The sequence below is a fragment of the Protomyctophum bolini genome (genome assembly GCF_963924005.1).
Source record: "Protomyctophum bolini genome assembly, chromosome: 3".
NCBI classification, from domain to species: Eukaryota; Metazoa; Chordata; class Actinopteri; order Myctophiformes; family Myctophidae; genus Protomyctophum; species Protomyctophum bolini.
This window is the reverse complement of record NC_137864.1, coordinates 9,950,721-9,976,682: the sequence shown is the minus strand read 5'-3', so window position 1 is coordinate 9,976,682 and position 25,962 is coordinate 9,950,721. Positions and strand designations below refer to the sequence as shown.

Sequence of the window (25,962 nt, the reverse complement as noted above, 5' to 3'; positions counted from 1 at the left end):
GAAAGATGCATTGAGCACGTTTCCTCCTTTCTTCACATTAGCTGATGGTTTAAGCCACGCCGTTTTCATTCATGTCCAAGAAACAAAAGGATAAATCCAAACTGTAAAAAAGTGAATGATTTGATCTGTATTTCAAAGGTAAAAAAGAATGAAAGGAAGAAAAAAAAAAGCTTTAAAATTCCCTTGGTGCGATAATCCAGTGCTAAAAGTGTAGAGAATTGTTTGATTCGGTTCCTTTCTTCGTTCAAAAGAAGAAGGCGACAAATTTAGGAAGTAGCTTTTGTTGTGTCTTGGTCTATCCCAAGGACAGATTTGTCACTGATCCAACATTCTTCCTCTCCACCTTCTCTCCCAACGTCTTTCCCTCAACATGAACTGTTCATCTGTTTACAGCAAAGGACGCCTGCCGCCAGTTTTATACGGCTTGGCGCATGCTATGGTAATAACATGCAAATGAACTGCTCCCACCCCAACCCCCCAATCTGGCCCGAATGTTCACAATGGGGACCCAATACCCATGCCCTCGTAGCACAAGAGTAAAACTGGCTAGTTGTGTGAAACTATTTGATCTTATAAGAAAAGACCTTTTAAACAAAGATTGGAGATGATCGACACCCATACAACACAATATCATATAATTTAGAAGTTGTGTTGCAGCACAAAGCAGGAATCCAATGATGTGTGGTGGTGGTAGTGGTGGTGGTGGTGGTGATGATGTGGTTGTGTTTAAGTCAGACTTTCCAGTAACCCAGGTGTTGTGATAGGCCTACCGTATAGCAGCTATATGTTGTTCTGCATGTGTTATAGCAAAACTTCTTTCAACTGAAGGCATGTGGAAAAGTAGCTGCAAAAATAATGAATTGTTAGGTTAATTCTGTATTATTTATATCGGCCAATTGGGCTATATATTCGTCAAACCCTGACTCAGTTAAGTGTGTATAGCTTTGTGGCTTACTCCACCCTCGTTTTGCAATTTCTGGTGATGGTGTGGGAAGAATTTAATGCTTTGAATCAATTCAAAGGCTTAAATAAAGGAAACATTCCTTGGCAGAGCTGTGTGACTAGTGAGGTAAACGAGTGAGGGGGGAAAAACGGTTTTCAATTTGCTTCAAGTAAAAAAAGGGAAAAAAGTGGTGTGTGTGTGTGTGTGTGTGTGTGTGTGTGTGTGTGTGTGTGTGCGCGCGCGCGTGTGTGCGTGCGTGCGCGCACGTGCTTACTGCTTTGAGTGAGTATAGTGTACACGTGTGTGCGCGCGCGCGCGCTGGTGTGTCTGAGAGTCCATGCACATATCCGCGCGCGCCAGAGAGAGAGAGAGTCTCTCGCATGCATGGCCGTCCTGAGAGCACTTTGTTATTGTGTGCTGGAGGAATAAGTTGTGTGCGCTCAGCTGTATGGTAATTCGGGCAGCACCTGCTCTCCCCTCAATAACAGAGCGCGAGCTTCCCTCGGCGCGCGCCGCCATCCTTGCACAATGCCCCCCGCCCCCCAACACACACACACACACACACACACACACACACACAACTTTGAAGGAGTCCCTTCAGAGTAAAACATGACCAGCGCGGTCAGAGGTATAGTGTAGGCAGCTATATTTGATGTTTACTTCTGAAAATGTCTTTTGCAGCATCTCCATGGAGATGGCTTATATACGGAGGCAATTCTGAGCAAACGTCAGACTGTGGGGGACTATTAATTCGAAGTCCTATACTTTTGTGTTGAGGCAATGTGGAGGTGGGGGGTGCGTTTTTCTTATGGTCGTTATAACTTTAGTGTGATTTTCTTTTGGATAATGGGCATGCCCGTCCATAGTTACCATGATGAACCAAACACACACACACACACACACACACACACACACACACACACACACACACACACACACACACACACACACACACACACACACAAACACACACACACACACACACACACACACACACACACACACATTGCGTCACTCTGTTAAGATATGCACCTCGGGTTTTTAAGCCTGGCCTTCTTTTGATGCAGTTGTAATTAGGCTATCTATACCTGTTGTCTGATCATACAAATATGGGATGACAGTAAACTAAGCCTGTCAAATTCAATGTTCAGTCAGTGTATCTTTAGCCTACTATTCAGTCTTTAGTCTTCTTGACAAAAGTGCTGCCATGGGCCCCTGCATGCAGGCTTGGTATTATAAGAATAAGAAAAATGGCAAAATCCTTTTAGTATAGACCTAGCTATTGAGGTCATGCATAAAGGTAGCATGTGCGCCAAAGCAAGAGGTCTTCCGAGTCAGGCTTGTAAAGTGTATGATTATTGGCGTTTGGTGTGACGCTGAATGCTTGAATGCCATCAATAAAATCAACACGTTGGGTTGGGAGGAAACATCCCTATATTAACCTGCCACTCCTTCCTTCCCCTCACTGACTCTTAGGTCTATTGCTGCCAACCGTATAGTTTAGATATTCTCCCTTTTTTCTTCTCTCTCTATAGCCTACTTTTGTGTACCTTCCCAAAATGACGACGGAGGGGTGACTGTTTAACTAAAGTGGTGCTACTGTAGGGGGCTGTGTAGTTTAACTCCTGCCCACCAGTAGCTGCGCCGAACAAAAAGGGTGACTCGAGGCACGACAATCCATCCATTCTGTGCGCTTTAATTTTCATTGATTGTGAATGCACGGGGGAGCCCTGGGGGATTCTGTGTGGAGGACCACGACACGCCTTCAGACGCGGTCAGACCCTTACAAGCCATCTGCCAGTCGTTTCTCTCTCTCTCTCTCTCTCTCTCTCTCTCTCTCTCTCTCTCTCTCTCTCTCTCTCCTCCACCCGCCCTCCCTCAAGCGCAACGCGGACTGTCCACTGACTGGGCACCGTCTAAATTGAACTGGAAGCATGTTAAAGGAACCTGTAACGGTATGGCTATCCCGGGGCCATATGGCGAGGGGAAGCCATAAGTTTTCGTCCCCGAAGAGTAGACACCACATGGTGGCTCGTGGGAACGTAAACACGGCGCGCATCACACGAAATCGATCATATGAAGTGGTGTGGTGAAGATGATTAGCTTGAATTAAGCCCTGGGTTCACTCATACTTAGGCGCATGTGTCGCGCGCCGGAAAACGCTCACAATTCGCTCACAATTCGATAGCTGATATTTTCGGCTTCACGAGGGGTACTCGTCCTCTGACTGTTACCGGGTGATCAATGGATTTTTCATTGATATGCCTATACCACTCCATGAGCAGTGGAAACAATGCGTTATATATTAACACTCAATCTACCAATTAACATAATTGATAGATTCTAGAAAACGTCGATGCCATTTTGTGCTCATTTCCCCCTTCCAAACAAAACGATTTTACGCATGAGTCATTTTTTGTGCATTTAAATTTAGCCCACACCCACAACCCAGAGTCGCTTTACGAACGACACACTGGCACACATCTGTTTGTTTTCAAAAGTGGCCCATAGGCCCAAATAGTTATGGTGCTGGGAAAATGGCGGTGTACGATGATGGCAGTGGCATTGGGAAGTCTTTCATTTTCATAACTGACTCGCCTGTTTACCTGCTCAAATCCAGAAAGCAACAGGCTCCTTTGTGTTCAGATCAGATTACTAGGGCCAGCTGCTTGAAGAGGGGACACAGGCCAGTCCACGGGTCTGCTGGTTCGTGCTGCCGTCTCATTTGCATTATGTTGTTGCCGGAGACGTGCTGAGCTTAAGTTTAGGGGAAGAGTGCCGCAATAATTACGTGGGGGCCCCCAAGACGCGCCCGCGTGTGTACATACTACACGCGTATGGTATGCAACGTGTGTGTGTGTGTGTGTGTGTGTGCGCGCGCGCGCGCGCGTGTGCGTGCGTGTGAGAGAGGGAGGGGGACTTGGGCAAGTTGGACCATAGGAGAAGTAAAGGAGGCGTCGAAGGTTTTTTCACGGTCCTATGGCCAGTCGCGTGCCAATGTTTATCAAAACACATCTGCCGCGTTCCCCTGGGCAACGCCTGTTCGTTGACGCGTCACAACATATGCGGGTCCCTATGAATAAATCGATAATTCAACAACTGATACTTTACATGATACATGATTGATTTACCCACAACAAATACTTGTAGCCTACTTCTGAACATTATAACACAGGTGAGTGAGTGACTGAAGACACTATTTGGATTCGGGTTAAAGAATGAGGAACCTATTAATGTTTAACTTTAGTTGCATCCTGGTAACTTAAAAAGCGAAATGTCATAAATTATGCTGTAGCCTAAATTTTAATACTACAATTAGATTGTAAATGCTCCAACTTGTTGAGAATAGCGGTGAAGATTTTATAGCCTATACATCTCAAAATATTGGAAGATAAAACATGCAACGTGGGGAGCATGCTTTTACCTTTTTATGGGACACACAAAGTTTTTATTCACCATTCTTCATAGTGATTTGAGCAGTCTAAATTATCATGCAGATTTCACTGTCTCTGTTTCTTGATATCCCCCCCACCCCTCTCACTCTCTCTCTCTCTCTCTCTCTCTCTCTCTCTCTCTCTCTCTCTCTCTCTCTCTCTCTCTCTCTCTCTCTCTCTCTCTCTATCTCTCTATCTCCATCTTTCTCTTCTATCGCTGGACCATGAGCATCTGCCCAGAAATGAACAGATGTAGGCACCTGCGCTGGGAGCCCACATATGCACACATGTCCCTTTTCAACCTTCCATGGGACCCAGAGCCAGTCACAATGGGGAGAGATCAGGGGTGCAGTAACCAAATACTCCCAATCCCCCCAGGACACCCGCTCTGTTAGAGGCATTGTCACCAGTAATATCATGTGGCCGCACCAAACAATCTGGTGTATGACTGCTCATTTGAGACACTTCATATTTCAAGTGAACTGAAAGGTGAGGGATAACGGAGAGCATGTAAGGCGCTGGCTGTGTTGAGAGTCTCCCGATTATGTACTTTAGTGTATAAAGCAGGGCTGACAGGTTGTTCTTATGCTTATAAGAGAGACATTTTTTATAAGTAATGGAGGTTCAATACAGTTGAACGTCGTTGTGGGATAAGTGGCTGTTGGGCTCATTTAGAGGCGCTGAGCCTGTGGGTGGCAGGTGCTAGCTGGGGTTGGGAGGATGAAAGAGAGGCTTTATTGGAGCAGGTTGGGTATAGAGGGACCAGGTTACAGATAGAAAAACCTTGTTTTTTTGTTCAGAAAGATATAGGCTAGAGAGAGAGAAAAAAAGCAGCAGCAGCAGCAGCGGCAGTGGATAATGGGCCATAATAGCCCCCCGTCCCTATCTCTCAGCTGCCACTGGACGACAGAGGATCCACGCGCACCTGTTGTCTTCCCCCCCATTGTGTCCGGCGAGCCCTGGCGCGTTACACCTCAGGAATGCTCCGCAGCGCCATTCAGAAACCTGTCTCCTTCTCCCAGGAGAGAGCTTTTTGCCACAGTGGGATGGATGGGGTAAGGGAGGGTGTTAAGGGAGCTGGGGTGGATCGGGGTGGGGTGGGGGGGGTGGTACGATGTACGGGAACCAGCAGGGAGGCTTTTGGGACAGGGGCTAAGAAGGAGGGGAGATGGGAGGGTGAGTTTCTCCAAAGCCCACTGTCCTCTCTCTCTCCTTCATGCAGGCCTCCTCTCCAGGGGCCTCTGTCCAGAGAGCCCTGTCCTAAATCACTGGCCCCAGGGGGAAGACTCTCCATTGTGAGGATACGGCCCCGCAAGCTGGGCCGCCAGCTGCCACTGCTGCAGCGTCATGGTGCCCCCCCCCCCCCCCCACACACACACACACACACACACACACACACACACACACACACACACACAGTCACACACACACACACACACACACACACACACACACACACACACACACACACACACACACACACTAACCCCCTTCCTGCACCCAGCCCTCTCCAACACCATGACAATGCTCTCTCCGGCCAGGGCCACAGGCCACCAGAGACCATTAAAAAGGACTTGGGAGAGAACCCTGAGAGAGACCCCAGCAATGCAACACATTTTTTGGACAAACATTAATGATGACAAACTCTGCGCAGGGTTATAGTGTTATGACATCGGTAAACTTTATAATATTGATTACCGGCCCCCCCTGGAAGGTGAATAAAATGTGTCGAATGAGGGAGAGGTTATAATAATTGAGATCTTGTCAATATAATTTGCGATATGACAGTTTTCCTCGTGCAAGGGTTTACAGAGGTTTCATTTGAAAAGATATATAATAATAACTTGTATATATATAGCTCCTATATAGCTCCTGAGCATTTTGCTGTGCAATTATTCCAAAACAAATGTTTTGGAATAATTGCAAGAACTATCAGCTTTCTTTATTGATTTGATTCAGCATTAACTGTTATGGGTCTGCATGTTTATGTCTGTACAGTAAACCATCTATTTCAATCCTTGGATGTAAACATCTGGCAAGGCAAATGGACCTGTGCAGTCAAGAAGAAAATACCAACATATTTCCCCCCTATTCTAAACTGTGTACCAATATTAAGCATGCATCGTGCATTTGATACATTTCCCTGATCACAACAACAACAACAACAACGGTGAACCCTGTGACAAAAGTTTGTGGATAACGTTAACAGACAACCTTGCAGAGTTTTATTTATTTCATCGTCCCGTGTAGGAGGATTTTCCCATCCATAACTAAGGGAGTCATCTCTCCATTGTGCAGCGTCTAATGATGATTCTAATGATGGCTTGTCCATCTTTGATAAGAAACAGCACGCCCCTCATTAAAGACCCCAGGGTCTGGTTCTCATGGCTCCTCTTCTTCTCTTTCCCAATCCCCCCCCTCTGCACCCGCCCTTCCCCCGAAGCTGGACAGCAGGCGAGGGAGTCGAGACAACACTCGTGGCACACGCCTGTTGACCGAGCCACAAAGCAAAAGCGTGTGACACACACTCACCCCTGCAACCCAGCCCACCCCAGACCCCCCACCACCCCCCGCCCAGGTCCCATTGTCCTCCTTGTGGGTCCCACAGACAAGCACAATCCAACACCCATCCAGACACACAGAGACCCTCCTTCTTCTGCTTCTTCTTTCCCCCTTCTAAAACACACACACACACACACACATGCACAGATTGCACACGCACGCACGCACGCGCACGTACGCACATGTACACACACACACACGCACACACACACACACACGCACACACACACACTGTCTGCACAATCTCCTCCTCTTCCTTCCGCACGTTCCCTTTACAATCCGTTTTATCAATCAGCTGATCTCTATCTTTCTCACACATATACAGTACACTGGGGAACACCGGTACAGTGCAGTATCCCCCTCCTCAACCTCCTCTCTCTGTTCCTTTTTTCCCACATCTCCTCCTTCATGTACCATCACCATCATCAACACAAACTACCAATCCCCCTCTCCCCCCTCTCTCTCTCTCTCTCTCTGTCACATCAGCTGCTAAGGTGGAAATCCATCATTGTGTGTGTAAAAAGAAAAAAGTCCTCCTGCTCACTGTGCAGCTATTACCATACACCCGGTAGTTGGGTGGGATGGGTGGGAGGCAGGGTGATTTGTTGGGTCTCTAATTCACTGATTCATATGCAGACAGTATTTCTTGGTGGTGGAGGGTGTGGTCTGGGTTCAGGCGATATGGTGGTGGGGCTATGGTCGGAGATGCTGGTGGTGATGAGGTTTGGGGGGAGTTGGGGGTAGAGGGGGGTGGGTGGGGGGGTGCCACGGCTGCCGGGGTCAGGCCTGTGTGTCCTGGGAAAGTTGGGTTCTCCATTTAAATCAGCACATGTTGTGGCCTTCTGGTGGCTGCGTGAATGCGCACGGTGACAGATGGCCCCAGTCCATAACTATAGAGTCCGAGCACCCTGGTCCCTCAGGGGGAGAGAGAGAGAGAGAGAGAGAGAGAGAGAGAGAGAGGATGAGGGAGCAAGAGGAGGAAATAGGGGAGAGAATGCAGCGCTCAGCTGATCCCATAAAAAAAGAAAGGGATGGAGGAAAGAGCAGAGAGAGGAGGGGGGTTGTGGATGTGTGCGTGGGACGGGGGATGAATGAAGGGGGTCTTTTAATCCCAAACTCTAAATTGAGTAAATGTATTTGCCTTTCTGCAAACTCAAATAAGAGGCCCACGCATGCAGGCTGCCCAACGATTCTGACTACATGTCTAGTTTATCAGCTGTGGGGGGCTTTGAGGCGATTGTATACGAGTAGAATGGCAGCTTTGTGTGTTGTCTGTGTGTACCATAGGGTTTATGGGTTTCATGCCACCTTCTGAAAGCAGGGGTGCCCGATGTCTCTATTCAAAAGATCACAATGTATGTTTGAGCGCTGCTATTTTTCACTGACTCATCGTTAATCCGATTAAGTAACAAGGTCGGCACTTGGTTAAGGATTCTCCTTTTCTCAGGCTTACATGTTAAATCTGTAAAAGATGGCTGTGGACAAAATGGCATCATCTTTTAGGCCCAGGAAGTGTGTTGTGCAGTGAATGAAGGACACAGCTCACGTTCAATGTATTAAAAGGGCAACTCTGCATGCCAAGTACCTGAATCTTATCAGGGTTACGGGGAATCTGATGACACTTCCCATTATGCTCTGTGCTTCTCTTTCTCAAAGGGTGATGAAAACTATCTGTGCGCATACGTTAACTGCGTCCAAACATCAGCATGTGACAGGACTCACATTTAAAATCAGTTAAGTCATCTTTTTGATTGAATACTGTTGAAAGAGTGGTGGCACTCGGAAATAGTTCGTATAGGTATAGGTGTAATGGACAAATGGTGAGCAGGCTGGCCACCGGCCAGGCTGACCCCAGAAGAGGCAGAGGCAGAGGAGTTCCTTTTCAGGTTTTTTATTGGTTCGTGGACGCACACAGTTGGAGGGTGAAGAGAGAGATGTTGCTGGAGGTTGGTAGACAACAAGCCGGTGTGGTGAAGCATGCATGAATGAGTGAGTGCAGCTAGTCCTATTTGTAGCCTCCCACACCTGTGTGCAGTGAGCAATCTGCCAGCCACTCAGCCTTGATTGCAGGATTGGCAGGGAGGCTCCATGGGCCTTTTCACAATTGTATTGGTCAGAAATGTAAACAGTGCGTGGTATTAATGCAAAAATACTTTTTCATTATGGTCCTATGTATTCCCTATGTATTCAGTTAATCAAAAGCATGAAAAATGCATGAAAGAAAGTTAAATAATATATACAATATTTACTTCCCCTTGTTCCTTCCTGATAGATGTTTTTTCTGGCTCACTCTATGATATAGCCTCCTTATACATAGCTCTGGTCCATAGCCTTCTACTGCTTCGATTCTGCCCTGCAGTAAGGCTATGTGACTTTCCGTTTTAAATCTCAAATCGAAATCAGACCAGCCTCTCCTCTTTTGTGGAAATTTCACGAACGTTTGACCTACTCACCAATATTAAGACGGGTTGTGTCAATAGAAAGCCTACTTTCCTTAGTGGACGCACTCTGAGCCCCCCACCACACGTATAAACTAAGCAGTAGAAGGCTATGGACCAGAGCTACCTTATACAATGCTGTTGTCACAGTTGTGTTACTTCTGTATGAAATTGTCATATTTAATTGAGTGCTGTCTAAAAGGTATGGTGACGCCCATGTCGCCTACTCACTGGTGTTACAGCACTGTGGTCTTCTCAGGCACAGAGACACCAATCTGGGAACCCATTTGGTAAAAATAATTTGGTAAAACAATTATTTCGTTTTTCTTAGGTTTTTGCCTCATGGGGTTACACCTCCTTTTGTAGAAACAGGAACTCAGTCTTGCTCCTCCCCTTTCTTAGTCCACTTCCTCCCAGGTGCTTCTGTTTATTCTTACTAACAACACTGTCTACATCAGGGGTTCCCAAACGTTTTTGCTCAAGACCCAAAAAAATAAATTAGACGTTTGTCCGGGACCAAAACTAGTGAAAATAGCAAATATACAAGATCACAACGCGTCAGTTGAGTTTGTAGATTGACTATTTTTCATTTAGGCTGTCCATTTGGACCCCTGACCCCTGAACCCCACGTTGAGAACCGGCGAATTTGATTGGTTACAGCAATAAGAACATGTTGATGTTCTGCACATTGCTATGCAGAGGATGCCATCACTGTGGATTTATGAACAAAGTTTGATACACCTGATGTCTGTCTGTGAACCACGCAGGCACGCACGCACGCACGCACGCACGCACGCGCGCACGCGCGCACACACACACACACACACACACACACACACACACACACACACACACAGTCACACACACACACACACACACACACACACACACACACACACACACACAGTGTTTCTCGCTAGGGGGCGCCTGTAGACAGATTAATTCCACATGCTGTCCTCCTACTCCTACTACCACAGATGAAAGTACCAGAGGGATTAGGACAGATTGAGAATGGCACCATGGATTGTTGAGGCTGGTTCATCATAGGTCAGATAAACGAACTAACAATAACCACTGTCACTGTAGTCCATTTATTATAAATAAATCTAATTCAAATTGCTTACGTAATGGACAAAACAACAAATGATACGTCTATGGACTGAAAAGGATCAAAAGTGGATCACTAACGTGAGACATAGGTGTTTCCAATGAGCTTAGTTCATTTCCCTTAGAAAGCACGCAGCTCATATGGTGCCTGTTAAGCTTCTTAGGACAATGAACACCAGATGTAGAATGCCATCTCATGCTGTGAGGAGAAAGAACCCAACAGGGCAGGCAGCTTTACTATGCACATCGCTGCAGAGAGGTAAAGCGAAAACATGACGTTATTTAGATTACTCTGTTGACTTTATAACGCAGAAATGGTTTGTACGTTAAGTGGTAGGCGTAGTCTACGGACACACCTGGACACAGCACCTACATGGAACAGTATAGGCCTATAGTGTTAAAATGAAACTCGAAAGAAGTTGAACCGTTCTACAGAATAACACGCATACCGACGGAATACAATGCTACCACAAGATATGGGGAATCAGAAACAGAAACCCTCGGCATGTTGGAGCGACGGCCTCCCGTTCCCACCGGTTCCAACGCGGCGTTTGAGGAACCGAGAGTTTCCTAAGCGCACTGCAGTCCCTGGGCGGAAAGTCAACTGCGTCCTTGTTGGAGATGGCGCGGTGGGGAAAACGAGCCTTATTGTCAGCTATACCACGAATGGATATCCAACACAGTATGTTCCAACGGCATATGACAACTTTGCTGGTAATAATCATCTCTTATTAAACGAACTATTCTGATATTGGCCAATGCAATGCCCTCACAGCCTATGCTGCCAGCTTTGCGTATGATCTTTACGCACAATCCTCCAATTAATTGGTCTGTATCATGCTGCATGCACTGACAGTGACAGCTATAATAATAACATTATAGGTAGGTAGGCTTACTGTCACTGACTGTGTTCGACATTTCTGTCATGGTGTCTTGGTCTGTGTAATGTTTATTTATCCCCCCATACAGCAATGGTTATGGTTGACGGAAAGCCTGTGCGAATACAGCTCTGTGACACGGCTGGGCAGGTTTGTACAATGTTTCCTCTTTGATTTAATTACGGATTAACGCGTATGTATTTACAGTTAATTTATATGCCTACCTGCACCTTGTAGCGCTGAGTGCATTGGCTTGCCATTGAGTTGAGTTACACAGGGAATGGAAGCCCTAACCCATGTTGTGTCATGTCCTCCTAACCACAGAAAACATGGTCACATACGTTGATATTTGATAACTGTCTTTATTGCTTTCTTTGCCGAACCAATAGAAGTGGGGGTTGGTGAGTGGATCAATAAATGTAAGTCATTAATGAGCTTTAGCTAATTTGCCCCCTCACCTACAGCATCCCTGTTCGCAGATAGATATCATTTAGTTTGCCCCCTGCTGGTTGGATGTGGTCATACACCGTGTAGTAAAATCCTATGATTCCTTTTCCAACCCTCAAGTCGTGCATCTAGCAGTTTTTCCACCACCGTGTCCTGTCCCTGTACTTTATCGCCCTCTTTTGGTTCAATGCAGGCTCTGCTGAAGTCTATTTAAAACGTTGCAATAATTCTTTAAAATGATGGATAGATTTGATGGATTTATCATTTATGAATGCAGTGCACCTGAAGAGAGATTGGGTTTTAAAGAGCAAATTAACACAATTATGTTCAAGGTTGTAGGCCCACTTTATTGTTAGGTACATAAGAGTAAAACGTATCTCTGTTTAGCTTCCTTCAGACAATGTGCCTCTGTCCTCTTCTGTTTGAACTTTTCTCTCTTCCCCCTCCTCCCCGTCTTTACAGCACGAGCTAGACAGAATTCGACCGTTGTGCTACCGACACGCAGACGTGGTCCTGCTCTGCTACAGTGTGGTGCAACCGTCCTCCGTACTCAGCCTGACCAGCAGGTGGGTGCCCGAGATTCGCCAGCACTGTCCCGGCGTGCCCCTGGTGCTGGTGGGCACCCAGCTGGACCTACGGGAGGACGTCCAGGTACTCATCCACCTGGCACGGACCCAGGAGCGTCCGGTCAGCACCGAGGAGGGCCAACGGCTGGCCCAGGAGATCGGAGCGGTGAGCTTCGCAGAGTGCTCGGCACTGACCCAGAAGAACTTGAAAGACGCCTTTGATTTGGCCATCCTGGCCAGCATCCAGCAGACAGACAGCAGCCGTGGCGGCCAGCTGCAGAGGCTGACTCTGAAGACCAAAACCCCAGATAAGATCAAGAGCCTCTCAGAGACCTGGTTGAGGAAGATCAACTGTCTGATGGGAGACGAACAAAGCTGTGGCTTTCAAGTGAAAGGCTGAATGACAGAGATTGCATGGCTCAAATTGGGGAGATGCTTTCAGCAGCAGTATTTGTTTTTGCCAATTTAAGTCCCTGATGGATAGGGCACTGTTTAGCATACAGGACTACACAAAGAAGACTCATTATCAGGTGAAAAGAAGCCGCTGGTGACGCCATGTTATGTATCGGAGGAGACGTGGTTGTCTACACCCTCCCTCGACCAATACAAACAACTAAAGTGGGTGAGAATACATAATAAAAGATTCACTAACTCCATAGCTATCTATCAGCATATGCATTTCAACTGCAGTCATTTATCCTTGTGAGCCCACATTCACATTCCCACAATGACACTGTTTGCTCTGTGTGGTATTGATATTGGCATAGCTCCACACGCAGAACAGCAATGGAATAGTGTCTCTAGGTCAAGTAGTACTCTTTAATCTCAGCGTATAAGCCCCAGATCAGTTAGTCAGGCTTTCCCCTTGACCCTTAACCAGAATGTGTTAGGTTATAGTTTCTCTCGCTTGTGGCCGCATGCAGGTCCTCCACTAATAGGACCAGACAGTACCACCTGGACCGGATTACCAGACATATGGAGCTTGAGTTGAGCACCATGACAGCATTCACTCTTATAAGCAAAGCACTCCTTCAACAGCAGTCCAGGAGAAACTAGCCCCCTTTTTCTTCTCTTTCAGTGTTGTTTTGGTTGTTGCTTTTTTTAGACCTAAAACTAGACTATCCCAAATTAAAGCTAAACAGAACACACATGATCAAGCATCCAGTTGTGAATTACATATGGATTGGATTGCCTGTGTTGCCGATGTACACAGATGATCATCATAGTCATCGTTAGTATTACTGTCACTTTACCGTTTTAAATGGTGCATTTAATACAGCGCTTTTATCCAAAACACTTTACATAGATTGTGCATTTACATTCACCCATTCATACACCGATGGCAGAGGAAACCATACAAGGCACCAACCATCGGGAGCAATTATGAGTTCAGAGCCTTGCTCAAGGACACTTTGACACTAACTCCGGGGGAGCCGGGATCGAACTGGGAATCTCAACGGTTCCCATCCGGCTGCTCTACCGGCCACTGCCACCCCTTGCTGTGACATGTAACAGTCTGTTGTTCGCTTGTTTGTTTTGTATTGAATATTTGAAATTGCCTACTCTTTCCACCCAGCTCTTTTGATTATTCCTTAGGTTTCTTCATTTTCTTTTTCCATCAAGGGGTTTTTCTTAGGAGTTTTTCCTCATCCAATTGAGGGTCTATAAAGGACAGGGCATGCTGTTTATTTCATTTCATAAATATGGCCTGTAAAGGCCTTTATGACTGTAACAGTGATTATTATGTTGTTGTTGATGTTGTTGTTTTAAAGGATGTGTGGTTGAAATCTTGTGATTTATCTATATAGCTCACAATTTACTTAAACCGTTTGCCAAGTATATGTAGCATAGAGAATATATTTTTCTTCCAACCCAGAGGGAGTTGAAGTTATGATGTGTAAGTTAGCCTATAGCAAATCCCTCAGTGTTACTTTGAGAGTAACCACATGAATCCTAGTACCCCCCCCTTGGAAAAAAAAATAAGCAAGTGTAAGTGCAGTGCCAGCTCAGTGGCCTTGTGGTTATATTGTCCGCCCTGAGACTGGGAGGTCGGGGTTCAATCCCAGGCCGGGTCATACCAAAGACTCAAAAATTGGACCCAGTGCCTCCCTCGTTGACACTCAGCATCAAGGGTTGGATTGGGGGTAAATCCCTGCGACATACCAGCGTCATGTCCAGAGGGTGTACTTGTAGTATAACAAGCTGCCTCACGCTACAGAAACAGGAGATGGGCCTCATGGCTCGGCAAGGCCACTTACATACTTAAGAGCAGTGCAATCAGAACCGCAGCCTGAAGAACAAACTGTTTTTTTGTGTGTCAGTGTGCACGCGCATGTTGCATATACCTGTAGGTCAATTCCACTGAGATTTTAAGTCTCGGTTTATGTTTACTCAAGATATTGCTAGGAATCCAAAACCATTATTTCCATACAAAAAAAATGACATTGTATTTTGTAGGCCTATCATACACAAACACATTTATTTATAAAGAGGTTTGTTCGTGAATTCATTCATTTTATTATACTGGCATGACAATGACAGCTACCATACTGAGGTTGACCACTAGGAGTCACCAACACATGCTGTTATTGGTTAGGTCCCAATCATAGACTGTAAAAGGTGCCAATCAGGGGCCAAACTTGGACTGTTACAAGTTTCATATTATGCTTGTGACAACCTGTACATCAGAAGCCCTGAAGATTAATTTAAAATAAAGTGTCTGTCCAATCTCCACTCATGTGGGCTTGATTTTCTTGTGGTACACCCATATAGTCGGCATAAAAAGTGGCCTATATTACCATTTGCTTTACTAATGAATTAACTTAAAACAGATTAATCAACTTCTACCTATAACTCATGACAAAAAGACCACCACACCGTAATTATACAAGATAAGGAGATATTCTGCCGGGGAGTCACTGGCATGTAATCAGGGACATGCTTTGCTTTCACAACAGCAGCTATTTTTGTCATTCCCATAACCACTTAAAGCACAATTGTTTGTCATACAACAGTGAGAACATTGACGATCTACAAGCTCACAACTTGTAGAGTTGCACATTTTTCAAGTTTATGAATACTTTTGAAAATTCCCCGAAAGTTCACACATGCCCAAAATTGGGATGCCAGGTTTAAAGTTTGCTTGTTAACTGACCGTTTCCAATTTCAATTGCAAAACTACAGCCATAGCAGTTTCTTACAGTTGTCACTGTACAAAGGGACACATTGTTGACAGTGTACGGTCCTAGGAGCCATTTACACAGAATAATAAAACAAATGTTTGTGGAATATATCACAGTTTGAAAACATCTGATGGCAAACAAGTCACTAGAGTGTAAAGAAGAATATTCCTCTTACTTCTATAAACTTTGGCTAAACTTGGCAATCTCCAACAACCCCCAGAATGTGGTGTGTGTGTGTTCTATAAGACACATGTCCCAGACAGTTTCTGTCACATAGGGCCCTACAAGCAAAGAACCACTTGTGTTAAGCTATATAAATAGTTCTGAACCTCCCACATCCACCCCTTAGACAGGGCCCTAGTGGTGCTCAAACTATTTTGACACATAGCATTTCATCATTTGAAATGTCCTTGTATGGTTAAAATGTGTGGATGATGACTTTGATGATAAAGAATACAGTGACTATTGGGTTTTATGTCTTTTGTCCATATATTATGTTGTAAATATATCTCTGTATCTCTGGTGTTTATAAACTGAGCAGTGTTAGGAAGGCTGTGATATATTATTATGCCTGGTGCTGGGAGTCTGGTGCAACGCACAGGTCCTGGGCCTGGTGAGAGCAGGAGTGGACCTGGTGAGACGTAGGAGGGGCCCGGACAGGAGTCAATCCACAGAGCCTAGTCCTTCCACGCGCCAGAATTTGGTTCTCCAAGTCCCGGCAGAGTAGTTCCGGAGCAACGGATTGTGTGGCCTTGCTCATTCCCTGATGGACTGATCGAGGGTAGCTACTGGGACGTAAGTGGGGATTTAATCAACCCCGGCTGGGTCGCCTGAGTGAGGGGTATGATGTTGGTAGACCCGAAACCCCGTTGACCTCAGGAAACATCACTGAGGATACATCCCAGGTGCATCCATGCAATGTATTTTTAGTTATTATGTCACAAGTTCACAACAAAATTTAATCAGTAGGCAGGCTACCTCAGATGCCTTGCTTAGCCTGTTACACTGTCAGAATGACATCTTTATAGGAGCTTGTTAGCCCAGCCCTGCTGTCACCCATAGTTTAGAACAATGGCCCTGAAAGTTGGGTCCAGGGATCCTCAGGGGTCCTTGAGGAGGTTCTAGGCCAGGGGTCCCCAGCGAAATTAGTTAACAGCATCTAAAGTAAATCAGTTTAACCACTTTAACCCTATTGATATGAAAAGAGACAATTCTACAAGCTCACAACGCACAGTCTCGTATAGTGGTCAACTACTATTAATTTGGGGCGAAGAAAGTAATTATACAGAACGCACATCAAAAACATACAGACAAGACAGTTCTAGTGTGTAGGGGGTCTGTGTGAGTACAAATGGGCTTCTAAAGACCAGTGGGAGTGAAGTCAATCCAGGCAGTCTCTGATCTATGTTTTCCTGGATTTACCATATATGGGTAGTTTAGTTTTATTGGGGAAGCTGATATGGCCCCTCATCTCTATCACAGCAAATTGTGTGAGTCGTTGAGAGAGGGACCCCTATGCATCTGCCAAGGATTGACACAGAGTGCAACCCAGTTGAAACGTATAACCACATGAACCGTAGTGTTCCTATTCTGAGTTATTGTCGCTGTGACGTATAACAAAGTAGCCTGTAGGTTAAATGGTCTGGATTCAGGTAGACTTCTCAAGCAGAATAACCAATTAGTCCAATAACCAATTAGTCTTATTTGAGTAATTGATAAGGCCCGAAATAAGTGTCCTAAATGACCTAAAACTAGTGAAATCCTAGAACAAAAGAATCACAGGCCCAGATTAGAAGTTTGGTTTCTTGGTATTTAAGCTTAGTGGTATTTAAGCCTAAGGAACCTGTTTCACTAAAAGCACTTTAAGTTACCTTAAAGACATTAAGTACTTCAAACCTGAAAATAATCATAATGATAGTGACAGTTCTTTCCTGTACTATAACATTGTGGGAAGTTGACTTGGCAGCGAGAACACACAGTGTGTTACAGAAGAACTCCTTCAGAGGAGCCAAGGAGCAATGCTGCATAGGCACCAGTGTGGCACCGTGCCCACAATGGATTATGTAACAGTCGAGGACCTGTCCCTGTCGGAAGGCTATTTTCTGCTTCAATGTATAGCACCAGACTGAGCTGAACTCATATGCTGAGTCATGACAGGGCAGCAATAAAAATCTAAATATTTCAAACTCGTGCCCCTTCCTACCTCTCAGATAACGACTCATTATATATGTAATATGTTCTTTTTCTCCTAAAAACTTTCTAACCCTATAAACGTGAATACTTCTGTTCTGACTAGAAATAATGTGCAGGTTACAATTTTGAATCCATGCTGCACGCATACTTAATTATCCTTATAAAATCAAACATTACAGTTCATGAAAACAAGCAAAGGTAGAGATCCACATGATAAACTAATCAAATATTTATTCACAGCAATGCCCCAGAGTGGATGAAAATATAATATAGTGCATGTTTTCAAATACAAATACAGTGACCAAAAATGTAAACTGACATAAAATAGTCATGATTAGATTCACCACATATCTCACTCTGTATACTATGTAATATCTAATCTAATCTAATTCAAAGCCTTTTTAAGACAGCTAAAGCAAGTAAAATAATAATCTTTCTCAAACTGTGTGTTTTACAAACTCTTTAAGCCTAATGTTTCCTTAAAGTTGCATAATATTAGACGTGGATATTATTATTTGTCTAGAAATAATGCTCAGCATTTGCGTTAACATGCTTCAAATTTCAGACAGGTGGAGTTTCTTTTTTAATCAGTGATGGTGATGGTTTGTCGCAAGTTCTTTTCAGCGATTGTTTATTTTCTTCTTTTTCGTTGTGCTATAATATGCAAATCTCGTCCATCTGCAAACCATATAAAACTATTGAACTACATTAACAATGAAATAATATTTGACCCACATCTGCATATAAGATGTTCTTTACCTTAATATAATATTTCTTCCTGAGATGTTTCCTGGAATGAGCACATATACGTAAAGGGATGCTTAAAAGCCTTGGAATATACAAAGACATTAACCTGTCCTTTAAATTAAAACATGTCATGAAAATGTTACATTTTAAACTGAGCAGTTGAATTCCAAAGTGAGACATCCAAAATAAAAACATTTATACGCAATGAAAAACTCTCTTACTCTTGATCACAAGAATTTGTGATAAATGATGGTAAAAGGTAAGTTAACACTTAACTTAACACATTTTCAAGTCTGGCTTCTTCTCTATAATTAACCTATCCTTATACTGGGGTGAACATTTGGCAAAAAATAGCACATCTATACAAGCTCACAACACGCTGTTTTATGACACATTGTGAGCTCATAGATCGGTTATTTTCTGCAAAGACATTTGGTGTAGAAGGAAAAGAAGGAGTGGGCCAAGTACAGACCCCTATGGGACTCATTCCAATGTTTTATATATAATCAATCTAAGCTCACTGTAGATCGGCTGTTTTCAAATAGCACTATAGGACATCGAAAAGGAAAGCTAGTCCTTAACTCTTCACTAGTGACAGTCTGATCTCATATGAGATCTCTGATTCAGCACAGGCTTAATGACCCCTTTACAGTAAACCAGTTAGGGAATCTAATTAGATTGTCCATGCACAATACAATTAAAGCCAAACCCATGTCCATGTCCTTTACACAGTACAAGCACTGTGATATGGTCTCCCCTCATAAAGGGTCCCTTTCTAGTCTTTGGATTTCATCACAAAAGGGAGAAGGTTTCATTCTGATGTGCTATAATTTGAGAACAAACGGTTAAAACACATTCCCTGCCAACGACGAGTATACTCGTCTTTTCAAATACACCCGTTGTCTATTATAGTATACTCGTCTTATAACACCAGCAGAAAATGACAAATGCATGTGTTCAGGACATCTCAAAGAACAAATTATCATAACCTGCCCTACAAGTGTCCTATGAGTGTCAAAAACATATGAGTGAGAAAATGTGTCCTCATGTTCATAATCATATGACTGTTTAACATTCTTAACTAATTAACATTCGTAAATTACATTGTCATAAGAAAAGACAACCATTGATTACGAGGCTACATTTTCTCACTCATATATTTGTGACACGGCTGGTTACAATTAAATACAACCCATAATTTTCATTAGCCCTCACATTATTTAATACTGACATCACATACAATCATAAATTAAGTCAAACTCAAATAAGTTGTGATACGAGTGAAACCTACAGTACTGTACATTAAGTGTTAATTGTGTCATTCATTAACAATACTTTTCAACTTTTTGTATTAAAAATGTGTCACCATGTGAGTTGTGATGAATTAAAGAAGTAAAATCAAAACTTAAACAATGCACTTGCTGTATAATTGGGGGAAGTTTAATTTGAACCATTTTTGATTATTTAAATGTGAGCGATATGACATTTTTCACTAATCCTGTCTCTCAAATTACCAATTGTAATTAAAAAGGAAGACATTTTCAACCATTTTAGACCATGCAAATCTATGACAATTTATGGTGTTGTCATAGATTATGACACGATAGGGTGTTCCCCAAGAGGCCATAAGCCAAGCCAGTCTATCTTCCCCAGATTATTATGACATTTTGTACAAAACCAAAATGTTAATAATGTAATGACACTTCACCTAACAGAAAAGCAGTTTGTTAGCAAGGTTAGCATTCCACTGTAACCACTGACTTTGTAAACCACAACATATCGCTATATTCCAGGTAACTGAGGTGTCAAACCAGTAAATGTCACCAAAGCCAATTTCAGCATAGAGCAAAATGCCATTGTCCCTTCAACAATCAATTGGAAGTGTACAAAATAAACTTTCAAATGCTGTAAATATCCAAAAGGTAATTTAAATGCTGAAAATAAAACTAGAAGATGAAAACATTTACAGTATTCTTCTTAAGAAACAGTTTTTCTACTTTTGCACATATGGCGCTTAGTTAGCGATTCATTCATGATTAAAAAAAGACCTATGATAATAACAGGCTATTTTAATAGATTTCCGCATCATCTTTCACCTCCAAAATACAGAAATATCAAATATATCTATCTCACTGTTTGGTCCTTTCCAAGTGCCTCATCAAATTAAATACAAATACAAATATTGGTACAGCTGCCTTTGTGATTTGATTAAAAAAATACTCGACCTGTTCCAGTAAGAAACGGTGATAATGCACAGCGATGTCTTTTTGAAACAGTCATGCTTAAGAAATAAAATACATTCAAATAGTGATTTAGCCTATTGTAGATAAAAACCCTCTGTAATTCTGTACATCTATAGAAAGTGTTTATCGGTTTATTTATTTCTTTTTAAACAAATGTAGTTGCCGTTAGTAAATATCTAAATGAAAAACAATTCAAACATACACACCTTAACATACACCTTAACAGTTCTTAGCTGAATAACAAAGCTGGGCCTGCAAACCATATAATTTTTGGGGGACACGATCTGCAAAAAAAGTAGGCTGTTATTATCAGACCTGAAGCACATCGATTCCACCACTGAATTCTGTTATTCACTCTTCTTTCATAACGAAACATAGGCCGTGTCAATCATTCCCTCCGTCACTACTCCCTATAGGGACTAGGGAGTTATAGGTAGGGGGCTATAATAGTGAACTCATTGCGGTCACACAATTATAACGCACGCTGGGCAAGACCTACGCTGTAGACGCTATCATTTATTTTCAGGATTTTGCCGGAAGTACCACTCAAGGTAATGATGTTGATGCTTTACAAATCAGTTTACATTCTCCGTGAATGAAACAAGTGTTGTGATTGGTCCAAAAAATATCGTATCTGGGGGAAATACATCAGACGGATGTTCTGGACCAACACTTCCGCCGATAGCGTCTCTGCCTTGTGACCAGGCTTTTCTCTTCGCAGACGAGTAAGGCTGGGACCGAGGCTAATTATAACGTGCCGACTGTCTTCGCGATAGTGACCATCGGCTGTGCGTAGGCTATACCTTACTTTTCATGATGCATTTGTAAGATAAGGTGAGTGAGTCCACTACATAGGGTATAATAATCATTATACATTCGGACACCACTACAGATGGTGTAATCATTATATAGTGCAATAGGCCTATACTGTATAGTGAGTAGGGAGGGAGTGATTTTAGACACAGCAATGGTGTTAGGGGATGGTGTTTCAAAATGGCAGACAGTGATGGATTGCCTGTGGCCTGCCAAGCCTTGCCTCGTCTACCTCATCCGTGCGGAGAAACAGCGCATGTACTCCGTAATCCAGCGATCATCCACTACGGTCAGCTCAGACTTCCTCAATTTCTCCAGGTCGGCTGACCGCGCTCTTCTGCGCTCCACATTGGAGCCTCGCTTGTCCGATTCCCGTCGGGTCTGCGTACGCACATCAGAGGTGCGAGTCTGTGTGTGGAAAGAGATGGCCAGAGTTGAGTACGGGTCAATGAGATAGGAGCTTGCCTCCCGAAACACAAGCCATTTTTATTATTAATGATTGCCTGTGGCGGTGGCAGTGTTGGATGACATACCTACACGTCTCTGGTATCCACTACATAAGAAAGTGCCCATGTGCTAAAAGACTGACTTGCAAATTAGAGCAACAGTAGAATAAATTCCAATATTGTGAACATTACTAGAAACCATTGCCAAGGGATACACAGTAGGCACTAGAGGCTCTATGTTGTCATGATGAGCACAAAGCTTTTTTTTTTAATGAAGTTTAAGATAAGTAAAATCTCATATAAATACTGTACAGATCTATATTAATTAATTAAATACATACAAACTCACCTCATTAGGCATCTTTCGGACCTCCCTGTGTTTCTCGGTCCAGTCGTAACTGCAGAGAGTTTGCCTGTTCTCTTTCTCCCTGTTGCTGACCGGTGGCTGGCTCTTGGCTCTCAATGTTTTCCGAGCTATCGCCGCAGATTTGTCGTCCTGGGAACTGTCCCTGTGTCCCGGCTCAGGGCGAGGGGTCCGATGGCGGTGGCGGCGTTTAGGCTCTGATTTGACCGGTTCCTCATCAGAGGACACCCTGTCCAATGGACCGTCATCTGTCGCCGTGTCATCGCTGGTGGTGTTAGGGCCATCAGTGGTTGAAACCATGCCTAGACCATTCACACCGTTTTCTAGAAAGGAAACGAAGAATGGAAGGACGGACGGACGGACGGACAGAAATAAATCAGCCCAAAATGAAAGCAATCAATTGTGTAATAGACAGAAATCTCCTGCACCTGCATAATAGTAGGCTACAAGCCTTACCGGTAGGTGCAGCATCCAAACAGAGTGCTTCCATTGCCTGTACCTCTGCTTCTCCGTTCACATAAGGAGGTTTGGGTTCAGGGGTGGACCTGGGTTCAGTGGAGGACATGGAGTCTGATATACTCCCGTGTATCACCCCTAAGGATGTTGACGGTTTGACAGACAGGGGTAAGACTTTGTTCCTGGTCAGCCTTGGAGTGGACCGCCCGCTGGAGTCGGAACCGTTGTCCCAGCCTTCCCAGATCCACGGTTTGTGTGAGGACTCCATCACACGGCGGGTCAAGCGGTACTTGAGCGAGTCCTCGTAGCATTTGGAAAAGGTCTCCCATCTTGGATCTCTGAATTTCTTCATGTATTCCGTCCGTATTTTCTTGGTTACCATTCTTCTTATTGGTTGTGTGTCTAATTCCAATCACTTTGAGCGCACCAGAAAATTAGAAAACAATGCAATTAGTTAATCATAGGTATTCCAATAATGAACTTCATTGTTGTAGTATAGCCTACCTGTGGAGAGTTGGTTTGTGGTGAATACATTGAACTGAACATAATTCAATGCATTCACCTGCACTGATGATCAGGTGTCTACCGTTAGGCCACGCCCACCTGCCGTCTATGGCTGCCTATAGCAATTACGCACTGAGGATTGAGTGACATTTAGCCTACATTTCACTGAACATGTGACCACTCCACTGAATGGCTACAATTTCACTCACAGCTCTGTCTGACTGTCTTCTTCTAGCTACATCATTGTATGCGCATCCTTTCATTCTAAAAACATAAATGTTTCATATTGTAAAGAAACAGCATGACTAATTAACATTACTGGCAGTGGCCTGCTACAGTATATCCAAGCTGTTCGAGAACAAGTATTGAAATTGAATTGAAAGTAGGAGAAAATAGTTTTATGCATGTTCCATCTACTATTAAAGCCCATAGGAGCAAGTCAAGTGTTGTAATGTGATTTGCTGCTGTTTTGACTGTTTACCCTCTATATCACACCATCGCCAGCTGGGCGCCTCCGAGTTGTAGTAGCCTATAGCCCGACACTGCCGACAGTAGTGCAAAATACTACAGACCATTACAGTAGATGCAGTAGCCTACCATCACTGCACATTTAATATTCCAGAACGTATTCTGAATGGGCTATACTATAAACCGTAGAACACTGACCATCTTTGCCGATGTTATCTGTGCTGATCGTTGTTTTCTTCACCTGCTGCTTGTACAGACGGCAAACCAAAGCCCCGTTTGTAAACACCGTCAGGTTATTATTGGAGCTTATCGCTTACATGCTTAGCCTATCTATCTAGGGCTAGATACATTACTCACCTAAGGAAAGTGACGCCTCAGCCCTGCGGTTTCATTCCAGGCAGTTGTCATTCGTTGTAGATGTATTCCTGTCCCTCAGCATACAGCCATTACAATACAATCTGGACGAATATGTTTTTTTATTTATTATTTCACGAAGATGGACAACGCGCATGCTCGACAGTCTCTACACTGGTGCTGTCAGACGAGAGCGATATCTACGAGGCGCGCCTCTAGACTATAGTAAGCTACGACAGTAGGCCTACCTACCGCAGTCAAAAAGAACATATAAAAGCTAAATGCATTAATTGCAGCACCAATGCGTTATTAGCTTGCTTGGTAGTCTCAAGTCTGTTCTTTCTGGCATGTGATATGATACCCTGCTGGCTGCTACCTCTCACACGTCACAGGCGCAATGAGTGGTAATTAATGGACATGCGTGCTCCATTGCCAACAGGTTGAGGAAATATTTTGAGTAGGCCTAGCTCTAGGCTATGTTATTTCATGTCACAGTGACATGATGACATGTTTGGTTAATAAACATATTCGGATGAATTAGCCTACTGCAACTCTAGCCTGTCAATTGCCATCCTGTCCAAATATTTAACATAAAGTAGTGAGCATTTGAATGACAGAAATGTGAGTGTGAGCTAGCATCTTAAAGGAACACTTCACCCATTTTCAACCTAGCTATCTTCATAAAATTGTGGACCTCACAGTCCTCACTGCTCCCCATAAGTATGGAACCAATTCTGGGAGCTGCGGACACCTAACATATAGCCTTTACCCTACATCAGTTGGCAGGTTTGGTCATAAAAAAGAAAATAAAACAATATACCGGTGTATATATATCCCATTTCAGCATGCCATTCTAAGAAGAGAGCTGTAGTTTCTATTAGCTTGGAATTCCCATTGATGATGACAATGGCAGGATTCTGAACTGTAGGCGTACATATAGTAGCCCACTACTGAGGCGCAGAATGAATAGATGTAAAAATCTTACCATCTTGAGCATTAGTAAGGAAGACCAATTGAAAATAGGGTTGAAATGGCTTAAGTGGTCCATTAAATAAACATTTAATCCAAACTCACAATGGCCAATGTTAATCCAAATTGCTTACTTCACACATGCCCTTTTTATGCCCTCTGGCATTCAAGACAGCTGTCTGTTCTGTGGGAATTTTCAGTGGAATGAGTCTTCCCTTGTTTCATTTGATGCTGAGAAACAACACTGCGTGCCGTTAGGAGATTGTTTAGCTTGGCATGAAGTTTGCCACTAGACTTATACTTACAACAGTCAGTGAACTTGAGCTCTTTGTTTGGCTTTCCGAACCATGTTGGAGCTATTCCTCCAAACAATAAAACACCTCCAAGTGTTAAGTGCCTCAAATGTTTATACTGCAGTCTGACTTTATACCTTAACGATTTTCAACAACTTTCCCATTGAGGGAGTTTGTGCATCCTTGCGTGCATTATTGCACTATAAAAATAATAATAAACAGTAGGCATGAGTGAAAATAAATGTTTTATTTGCTTTGTTTGGTCTTTTTTTTGTTGGTCCGAGTATAGGAGTGTGTGGTACCTCGAAGCCAACACCGGGCAGCAGGAGACTCATGGATAAGTTCCTGTTCCTCGGTTTTCCCCCATATAGCAAACTGTTCTTTGACTCATACACAAAATAACAATAAATAAAATATGTACAGTTTACACATTCACACGGTGGCATTATTTTCCATGTGTCCTTGGTGTTGACATTGTTTCCACAGCGGTGCAGGTTCATTTGGCTAACAGTAAAGTCATATAAAAGATAATGTCCTTGGCACAGTGATGGCAGC

The 25,962-nt window shown here is 43.6% G+C and overlaps 3 protein-coding genes across 3 annotated transcripts in view; 1 reads left to right on the top strand and 2 right to left on the bottom strand.

Annotated features, from left to right (window-relative positions):
• Positions 1-10,960: 10,960 nt before the first annotated feature.
• On the top strand, positions 10,961-12,775 carry LOC308312121 (rho-related GTP-binding protein RhoU; the record flags this gene model as incomplete). Its single annotated transcript, XM_080758893.1, has 3 exons — positions 10,961-11,198; positions 11,454-11,512; positions 12,272-12,775. The coding sequence occupies 3 exons, from the start codon at positions 10,961-10,963 to the stop codon at positions 12,773-12,775; spliced, it is 801 nt and encodes a 266-aa protein (XP_080615019.1).
• A 6,211-nt stretch (positions 12,776-18,986) lies between these two features.
• On the bottom strand, positions 18,987-24,333 carry ccsapa (centriole, cilia and spindle-associated protein a). Its single transcript, XM_080759297.1, has 4 exons — positions 24,149-24,333; positions 22,820-23,234; positions 22,349-22,686; positions 18,987-21,961 (listed from the first exon to the last, which is right to left on the bottom strand). The coding sequence occupies exons 2-4, from the start codon at positions 23,199-23,201 to the stop codon at positions 21,782-21,784; spliced, it is 900 nt and encodes a 299-aa protein (XP_080615423.1). The 5' UTR covers positions 23,202-23,234; positions 24,149-24,333; the 3' UTR covers positions 18,987-21,781.
• A 1,306-nt stretch (positions 24,334-25,639) lies between these two features.
• The window catches only part of acta1a (actin alpha 1, skeletal muscle a), a 4,404-nt gene continuing 4,081 nt past the window's right edge, over positions 25,640-25,962 (bottom strand). Inside the window, exon 7 of the mRNA XM_080759138.1 lies at positions 25,640-25,962. This exon is cut by the window's right edge and continues 180 nt beyond it. The gene's annotated coding sequence lies outside the window, so the exon portion shown is untranslated.

Excerpts from the sequence above, each read along its gene's own strand:
- ccsapa (XM_080759297.1), bottom strand. The coding sequence starts at position 23,201 with ATGGTAACCAAGAAAATACGGACGGAATACATGAAGAAATTCAGAGAT. Across the intron at positions 22,687-22,819 it reads TTTGGATGCTGCACCTACCG|AAAACGGTGTGAATGGTCTA; the intron begins GTAAGGCTTGTA and ends TTTCCTTTCTAG. Across the intron at positions 21,962-22,348 it reads TCCGAAAGATGCCTAATGAG|ACTCGCACCTCTGATGTGCG; the intron begins GTGAGTTTGTAT and ends TTCCACACACAG.